The 10,000-nt window shown below is 47.9% G+C and overlaps 1 protein-coding gene across 1 annotated transcript in view; it reads left to right on the forward strand.

Annotated features, from left to right (window-relative positions):
• rhbdl1 (rhomboid, veinlet-like 1) overlaps positions 1-10,000 on the forward strand; it is a gene marked incomplete at both ends in the record, with an annotated part of 42,585 nt that overhangs the window by 18,702 nt on the left and 13,883 nt on the right. The window contains 3 exons of the mRNA XM_080541535.1: positions 2,119-2,343; positions 3,381-3,529; positions 3,987-4,099. Of these exons, the coding sequence (XP_080397661.1) occupies positions 2,119-2,343; positions 3,381-3,529; positions 3,987-4,099 (487 nt within the window). The remainder of the gene's footprint in view (positions 1-2,118; positions 2,344-3,380; positions 3,530-3,986; positions 4,100-10,000) is intronic.

Consider the following 10,000-nt stretch of genomic DNA (forward strand, 5'->3'; position numbering starts at 1 on the left):
GGAGAGCCGACAAGAGAACAAGATGGAAAACACACTGTTTACCCCATCTTCCCACCCTTCTAGACACACACACACACACACACATCTTTCATCCGATGGGCCTCTAATGTCTTAATAAAGACATTGCTTTAGACAGGGTGAGGCGATTCATCATCCACAATCAAGACTGCGGCCGTCAGTTCCCTTTCAAATTCTCCTTCCTTCCTATCATGTCTACGCACACACACACGCACACACACACACACACACACACCTCCCTTCCAATCCCTTCGTACTGCACGTACAGCATAATTGCATTTCCGGACCTGATCTCCATGCTAAAATATGCAGTGCTGCGGCCGTGGGGGGGATATGGGAGATCGGAGGGGGGGTGTTGGAGGGGGTGCTGGTTATCGCTTTCCACAGCCCCCCCCCCCCCATGTCCCCCCCCCCCCCACCGTCTTCTCCGTCTTCCCCCCAGCATCGTAATTACCTAAAACAACGCCTCTGCTAACTTCTCCACGACTATTTTCACGTTGTTCCATAAACGTTTCTTCCTTTCTTTAATATCCTGCCAAGAGAACCCATTTGTTCCCTTTTTGTTTTGTTTATTGTTTCATTTGTTTCATCGTTTGTTTCGTTCATTTTATACGTGTATAGTTTCCTGGTTTGCTTTCTTTCATTAGGATGTGTCCTTGTGTTCCCTGCAGCGCGCAGCATGTAATAAGGCTGAGCAGAGGCAGCATCTAATGTGAGTCACTGTACGACTGGTCTGTCTGTCTGCTGTGGCTGGTGGGGCCGAGGTCTGTGGGGGACCACGAGAGCTGCAGTATAGCAGCAGGGGAGGGGGGGGGGGGGCTGGGGGAGGCAGAAATCGGAGGGCGGGCTCATTGTAATGCATGGAATGGAGTGATGAATGGTATCAAACAAACGCTACCTCCGCTGGTTTGCTTCGGTGGGAAACTGACAGGTGTTTCATCTTTCACGGTGGTGTCTGACTGGAGTTTTACCTGTAGAGATGTGTGTTTCATAAAATGATTAGGGATTTGATTAGGGTTTATTTCCTGAGCTCCTACTCAAGGCAGTGTCAGGTGCATTTCATGTACCATGTCATGCTAGCCCCCAGTGTGTAGCCAGTCATGCTAGCCCCCAGTGTGTAGCCAGTCATGCTAGCCCCCAGTGTGTACCGTGTCATGCTGGCCCCCCAGTGTGTAGACAGTCATGCTAGCCCCCAGTGTGTACCGTGTCATGCTAGCCCCCAGTGTGTACCGTGTCATCCTAGCCCCCAGTGTGTAGACAGTCATGCTAGCCCGTGTCCTGGCATGTCATTCGTTCCTGCTCACAAAGCAGACTACGGTCTTCATGATAACAATGGGCCTGTCAACCCCTGCCCCTCCCCCACCCAGCCCCCCAGCCCCCCAGCCCTAATGGAAAGCGGGTTCCACTCAGCAAAGCTGCGGCTATGGAAGGCAGAAATACAGTAGTGTTATTTCAGTTGGATAAAGGAAGCGATTGTACCTGTCTAAATAACCTCCTCCTTTTAGAACACGGAACACTTCAAGGTGACTCACGTCTGATCTCTCTCTCTCTCCCTCGCTCTCTGTCTCCCTCTCTGTCTCGTTCGCGCGCTCTCTCTCTCGCTCGCGCTCTCTGTCTCGCTCTCTCTCTCTCTCTCTTTAAACGCTGGTAGAATGGAGATGACACTCTTTGTTTGAAGTAGAGCGCACTTGGCAGTTTGAAAGCCCTGGGGTCTACATTGCCTTTCAGGGCCTGGGTGCATTCAACAGATGCTTAAGAGTCTGCTCTCTCTCTCTCTCTCTCTCCCCCCCCCCTCTCTCTCAGAGTGTGGGTGTGTTCAACAAGTTGATTCAGTAGGCCCTGGCCTGAGGCTCTGATCTCCAATGGGTTGGTTTCCTCCTTTAGAACCATTGAATCATGAATCATTATGCCACTCAACATGCCAGTGCAGATTAGCGATCCAATCTTTATTCACATTTAGTCTGTCGGGTTCAAAGGAATATACTAAACTTAAATCTTTTTCTCTCTTTCCTTCATCTCACCCTCTCCCCTCCCTCCACCCCCACCCCTCCTCCCCCCTTCTCCCCCCCCCTCCTCCCCCCTTCTCCTCTCCTCCCCCAGATGAGCAGCAAGCGCTCCAGCAGTTTCCGCCGAGCCATTGCAAATGGCCGCCGCACTCTGCAGCGAGAGATCCTATTGGATGAGACGGGCCTGGGCGTGTACAAACGTTTTGTGCGCTATGTGGCCTATGAGATCCTGCCGTGCGAGACGGACCGGCGCTGGTACTTCCACCAGAACCGCCTCTGTCCCCCGCCCGTCTTCATGGCCATCATCACCATCGTACAGGTGAAATATATGTAATATACTAAGTGATGTGAAATGATAATATACTGTAGTGATGTTAATAAGAATTAGCACACACACACACACTCACACACAAACACACACACACACACACACACACACACACACACACCAACTACAGTCATGGAGCTGCACACACTACAACCACTACTCTCTCTGTACATTTTCATGCCTTGATTTAAAGAAATTGTCTCATTGATCTCTCTGGCCAAATCAGTGGCTTAATTATACTCTCACACACACACACACACACATATACCCACACACACACGCCGAATAGCCTGGGGTTTAGTCTGTGGCTAAGCCACTGGTCTTATAAATAGTTTTGGCCACTTTTCACTTTAATTCATTCTTTGCAAGTCATTGGAAAGTCCTATGCTGATTTAATGCAAAGCTAGGTCACTTTACTGGAATACATAACTCGTGTCATTGTGAAGAAAGGCCCAATAAGTGTCCCTAACGGCCTGAGAATGGCGGTGAAGGTTCTGTAATGACAAGAGGATGTGATAATGGCTGTTAGCTTTCATCTACATTAATAAAGATGAAGATTCATTGATCTATGAAAGCAGCTTAATGGAATAGGCCTGTGTGTGTGTGTGTGTGTGTGTGTGTGTGTGTGTGTGTGTGTGTGTGTGTGTGTGTGCGTGTGTGTGCGTGTGTGTGTGTGTGCGTGTGTGTGTGTGCGCGTGTCTGTGTGTGCGTGTCTGTGTGCGCGTGTGTGTGTGCGTGTCTGTGCGTGTGGGTGTGTGTGTGTGTGCGTGTGCGTGCGTGTGTGCGTGTGTGTGTGTCTTTATGTGCGTGCACCAACTGCCTGTCTATCTGAGTCGACGTATCTCGTCTTCAACTGTGGAAGAAAACAATATCGTAGTAGCATTTAGTAAACCGAAGCACAGTTAGTTTTGGCAGGGCGATTGCTCGGGCTCTCGTAACGGCCAGCTGTACTGTCGGAGACTTAACGGCTATGTCATCAAAAGGAACAGACAGACACGGGTGTAAAAGAGATGTGTGTGTGTGTCCAGATCATCGTGTTCATGTGCTACGGCATCATGCTGAACAAGTGGGTGCTGCAGACGTACCAGCCGGACTTCATGAAGAGCCCCCTGGTGTACCACCCAGGACACCGCGCCCAGGTGTGGCGCTTCTTCAGCTACATGTTCATGCACGTTGGGTAAGACTCACACACACACACACACACACACACACACCCCCACACACACCCCCCCCCACACACACACACACACACACACACACACACACACACCACACACACACACACACACACGCACGCACACACACACACACACACACACACACACACACACACACCATTGATCAGTCAGTTGACAGGTAATGACATGAGCAGGATTCATGGACACCAGTACTGTAGATACCGTCGTTACTGTAGATACCAAGACTCATGATTCATTGTCTGATTGAACCATAATGTATTATTCATCAGGCTCATATTTTAACACCACCTAATGCTGTCGGGAGTCAGGGTGTCCACCCCCCCCTTATCTTTGACTGTAGGCCTGCGGTACCTACGTATATGACAGTTATGGACTGTGGCTTTAACCCAGCGTTGTTGTTGTTGTTGTCTATGTCGTTGTCCATGTCGTTGACAGGTTGGAGCAGCTGGGTTTCAACGCTCTCCTCCAACTGATGATCGGCGTTCCCTTGGAGATGGTCCACGGCATCCTCCGCATCAGCCTCCTCTACATGGCCGGGGTGGTGGCTGGTGAGTACCACTGCTGTGTTGGACGTAGATATAGAATTGATAGATTCTGAATGATAGAATCAATAGAGCGGATGAGGACTGTCCGTCAGTATGCTCTACGTGGCTGGGGTGGTGGCTGGTTAGTGGCACTGTGTTAGACGTAGATATACAATTGATAGATATTCTGCATAATAGAATGAATAGAGTGGATAAGGACTGTCCATCAGATATCGAAATTCTAGAAGCTGAACATTGGAATGTAACAGCGTGAGTCTGCATGGGGTAGTGGCGGCCTAGTGGAGAGTGACTGGTGATTAGAAGGTCATGAGTTCAAACCCCACCTGGGAAGACCACTAGTACTAGTGTGCCCTTGAGTGAGGCACTTAGCCCGGCCTAAATGACTCCAAGGGGACAGTCCCTGTAATCTGTAATTGTAAGCCGCTTTGGATAAAAGCATCTGCTAAATGGTTAAAATGTGAACTGTGGCTGGTTGGTGCCATTTTGTCCATAGAAATAGTATATTAACACAGACACCACCATACTGCTTCTCTTGTGGTGCAGGGCAGAAAGGCCCCGGAAGCCCAGTCATTATAGCAAATTAATTCACCCACACACCATTACCTCCACACAAATGTATTAGGTTGACTTTTTGAGGCCATTAGTTACGGAATTTTATTCCTTAACACATCAACACGAGAGCGAGGGGTCGTCTCTGGCGAGGGCCCGCAGTTACTCCCCTCCTCCTCCTCCTCCTGAAAGCCAGCGTGGAGACTGGGGGCCTTCGATCCTCTCTGATGGTGTCAGGGGAGGCTGGTGGAGGTGGAAATCGGAGGACAGGCTCATGGGAATGCATGGAATGGAATGAGGAATGATACCATGAATGATCCCATTCTTTATTCCATTCCATGCATTCCAATGAGCCCGTCGTCCAATTTCTGTCTCCATCAGCCTCCCCTGGACTGTGTATTGTCGGTTCTGCTGTCATGTTGCTGTCACCCAGCCCTACAGTGACAGCAGACACCCCACCAGCCTCAATGTGTAACAACGTGAAACGACTTGTCTCCTTCCCGTTCTCTCTCTGAGTCGCTCTGCGTGACTCTGTCCCACATGTCGTAAATCACTCGCCATTCATTATTTGATTACTGTCAGAGGCACTTGTCTAATCTGAATTGAGGCAAATTCATTTAGTTAGAGAGACCTGTAAAATGTCATATGGCTTGTCACGTTATCTTCGTTTATTCAAGCTTCCGAACACACCCCAATTCCCTTACGATCCGCGACTTCCTGTTCTCCTTTAGATGGTTTAAATGTCATTCGACTACTTCTGCTGTTTACAAAGAACTCAAGTACTTGTGCTGTCTGCTAAAATCCACACTCACGCTCACACCTACGCATACACACACAGAAACACACACACACACACGCGCACGCACACACACACATACACACGTACATTCGCATAAATGATTGGAGAGAGAGAGAGAAGCAGAGGAGGAAAGGAGGAGAGTAATGCAGGCTTCCTCTCCTGGGGATCAGTGGTTATATAGCACATTAGCCTGTGCTCAGTGGTTATGAAGGACCTGTGCTGCAGACTAAACAGAGACGGAAAGAAAGATGGAGAGATGGAGAAAGAGCAGTGAGGAATGTGTCTGAAGGAGGTGGAGGAGAGGCGGAGGGTTGGTGGAGGGCCACCCGTCTGGGGAACGTAGGAGTCTACAGGCTCAGCAGGGAGGCCAAACCACAGGTTAGCGTATGTGGGTGTGCAGGTTAGGGGGACTAATGATCACACACGGCAGGGGGTTGTGAGACAGAGCAGGGGGATGTACTTCCTGGTGCCTGGTAAGAGGTCGATGGGGTCAAACTCCCCAACTTAAGGCCCATGGGGACGTGTAGGTGTGTGTGTGTGTGTGTGTGTGTGTGTGTGTGTGTTTGTGTGTATGGGGGGGATGGTGAAGACACAGAGCTGACTAAGCCCCATCTGCCCTTAGCCCTGCCTCTCGTAAATGTTTAGACATGAAATGAAAGACAGGAAATTATGAACTAGGCAGGTACCAAACAGAAGAAGAGATGAGTCTATGTGAGCTAGCTGCAGACTCCTGCCTTGACTCTCCTACTGCATAGAGCTGTTTGCCTCAGTTGATCCCAGACACCACATTATAAAATGTAATAGTGTTTGAATTAACTGTCTGTGTTACGAATTTTGAATTGAGTTCTATTACATTTTCCATTTACATTATATACTGCGGGCAATAATAACAATCAATTTCTGCTGCACTTTGGATAATATCATCTAGCTCTGTGTGTGTGTGTGTGTGTGTGTGTGTGTGTGTGTGTGTGTGTGTGTGTGGTGTGGTGTGTGTGTGTGTGAGTGTGAGTGTGAGTGTGTGTGTGTGTGTGTGTGTGTGTGTGTGTGTGTGTGTGTGTGTGTGTGTGTGTGTGTGTGTGCATGTGCGTGCGTGCGTGCGTGCGTGCGAATGAGCAATGTAGTTTGCTGAATTTTCAAGCATACCTCAGAGATGCCAACCTCTTCGCCTTCCTATTCCATTCTCTGTATTTCCCCCAGAATGCTCCTCTGCTCCCCTCCGTCAACTTGTGATTGTGATGATAGAAACGGCCCGGGAGTATAGATTCATAAATTCATGGATTACTATGTGTACTCATAGAAACTCTGCTGTTTCCATCTCTCCATTGTGAAGGCTGTTTATGTCATGTTTTTATTCATGGGCCGACTTGCTTATGACTTCAATCATGTCAGGATTTTCTTGTTGTTCTTGCAGAACAGTCAAGCGCTTAAGGTTTAGATGCGCTCTGTGGTTGTGTGTGTGTGTGAGTGTGTGTGTGTTTACTCTCTCAGAGTGTGTCACGGAGCCTACCTATTAGCTGAAGATAGGGTTGTCTGTCTCAAACAAAATAAGATATCTCTTATTTTGTGTGTTTGAAACCATTTCTCATTCCTTTCCAAGCATTACATCCTCCAATTTCTACTTCCACCAGCCTCCTCTGATCTGCAGCTTTGTACCATCTTATTTATAGAAGAGTTCATAGGAGGATAAGAAACTCCTCCACATGCTGGTTTTCAATATTCTCCAGCACATTATTAATTAATGTGAGTTAGAGAAAGGTCACTGAACATGATATTAGCCATTGTAAATATGCTAATGTTGGCTTGTATTAGAGTGGGTGTTGAGTGGAAAGCAGTGGACCCTGTCTTTAGGCCGACAGACACACACACACACACACACACACACACACACACACACATACATACACACACATACACACACATACAGAGAGACAGACAAACAGACAGACAGGCATACAAAGAGACACACACACACACACACACACACACACACACACACGCACGCACACACGCACAAACAGGCAGACATATCAATAAAGTTCATTCAAATACTGAGAGGAAGAGGAGATTTTATTCAAATACTAATAGTTCAGTTTATCACTGACTCCTGTGTTAATGACATCGATTATAGTGCTCTATTGTGCAGACGTGCTTCAGCCTACACCTTTTTGGTCCTGATGTTATAAATTGTGACTATGTACATTTTCTTATATCTGTATTGTGAATTGTATAGGGGACCAAAATAAACATTCTCAATCAATCTCAATCAATCAATCAATCAGACAATCATCGATATCATAAAAAAGAAGTGTGTGCTTTAAAGGATGATTCAAATCTAAGACAGAATCGATATGTATTTTCTCCATCTTGTATGAATAGCTATTTCAAATCAGTCTTTTTTTGTGGTTATGTTCACTTTTCAGCAGCGAGGATGTTCATTTCACTGCAGTCTACAAGCCCTGGAGAACAGGAGAGAAGAGAGGAGAGGGAGAGGGAGCGGAGGAGAGTTTAATAGAGAAGTAGAGGGGAGAGAATGGGGGAAGAGGAGAAAGGAGGGTGGAAAGAATAGAAGGGTAGATAAATCGCTTCCAGTGCAGAGAGAGAGAGAGAGAGAGAGAGAGAGAGAGAGAGAGAGAGAGAGAGAGGGAGCAAGACAGAGAGCGAGACAGAAGGGGAGAGAGAGGTGACTCAGGCCATGAAATAGTCCGTGACTGAAACCCGTCTGCCCTGACTCATACTCTGATTCCTGGTGTGAAGATGTTTAATATTCACAATGATTTGATTGGCTCTACAGGGGAGGGAGTGGTAGAGGGAGGAGTAGGAGAGGAGAAGAGAGAGAAGGAGAGAGAAGAGGAGAGGGCTGGAGAGCAGGGCGGGGGAGTAAGAGAGAAGAGAGGGATGTTGGTGAAAGAGTGTTTAATATTTACAGTGAGAAATAGAGGAGGTGGAGGAGGAGGAGGAGGAGGAGGAGGAGGGGAGGGATGAGAGACATGTTTTATGACCTTAATGATTGTCCTTTGGCCTTGCTCCTGCTAACTGAGTAATACAGTTCCATTCTGTGCTCTCTCAGTTCTGAGAAGGGTGTTGAGTGAGCTGAGATGAGTTGTGTACTGAGTTGTCACTAACACAGTGTGTTAGCAGGATGTTAGCTCGCTTAGTAGTGTCACTTTAGCATCGGTTCACAGAGCCTGATGTTGTGTACAGACCTGAAGTGTTGCATAAAGACTCTGGCCCGGTGCACCTCTCTAAGCCCCTCTGATGTAGTCCCCTGATACCAGGGATGTAGTGCGTGCGTACGTGTGTGTGGGCATGCAAAATTGTGTGTGTGTGTGTGTGTGCGTGTGTGGTGACCTTGACATGGTCTGTTGTGTTGCGTCTAGCATTGTCATTATGGTACTGTACTCCCCAGCCTGCCTCCTCCATGGGACGCAGGCTGAGAGAGGCCTCACCTACCCCACATCGCTGTACGGAGCCCTGATCTCACGTCCATCCTAGCCAGCCCCCCTGGAGCCTCCCTGGTAATACCTGAACCCCCCCCCCCCATCCTCTCCCTCCTGGAACAACGTGTATTTGTGTAGTGAAACTGCACCCTCATTCTAAGGATCCCTATAAGTTCTTAGTGTTGGACTAACCTCCTGCACTGCATTGTGGGCTGTACCAGTGGAGGGTAATGGAGGTAGAAATCAGAGGACCGGCTTATGAGCTCAATCTTCAGACTTCTCCTTGGGATTGTTGTGAATGTGGGTTAATGCATAGCTAGCATCCATCAAAAAGTCTTTCAAAGAGTCTTTCTATATATACGTTTGTATGGTAGTTTCAACATATTGCTGAAAAAACAATCTTTCTACCCCTAGACTTCACCTGGTCTTGTGAGTAGAGTGTGCAAAACTGGATTGCATGGTTGTGTTTTTTTTTTCTTGGTAATCATTTATTTATTTTTTCTTTTCGTTGCAAGGTCGTCTATTGTGTGTCTGAAAAGCAGTGACTAAGGAACAGGCTGGACGTGATGAGAATCCATTCATGGACAACATACACAACATACCCTTACACACACACACACACACACACACACACACACACAGACACACACGCACACAAACACACTGCCCCCCCCCCACACACACACACACCCACACACACACACACACACACACACACACACACACACACACACACACACATATATAGTAGACTGCTTTCCTCTCAGCAACAGTGATGAGGTGACTGCAGGAGTCTATTGATTTGTCCTCTGTGCCCCCTGTGCTCCCAGGAAACATAAATATTATGATATTTTTCCCCTGCTTGGCAAATTTGTCCAGAGTGGCGCGGCGGAATGCTGTGATAGAATAAACCAGATCAATCTGAGGGACCAAGGGCAAGACGTCTTTGGTGCGGCGGTGGCTCAATGACAAACTGATGAATCTGATCCTTCCCCTCCGGACAGCAGCGTACCGTAGACAGGCATGTTATTTGGTCTGTGGTGGTCTGTAGTCGGTGGTCTGTAGTGTGTGGTGTGTGTGTGTGTGTGTGTGTGTGTCTGTGTGTGCGTGTGTGCGTGC

Source organism: Nansenia antarctica, assembly GCF_963989245.1.
Source record: "Nansenia antarctica genome assembly, chromosome: 11".
Taxonomy (NCBI): domain Eukaryota; kingdom Metazoa; phylum Chordata; class Actinopteri; order Argentiniformes; family Microstomatidae; genus Nansenia; species Nansenia antarctica.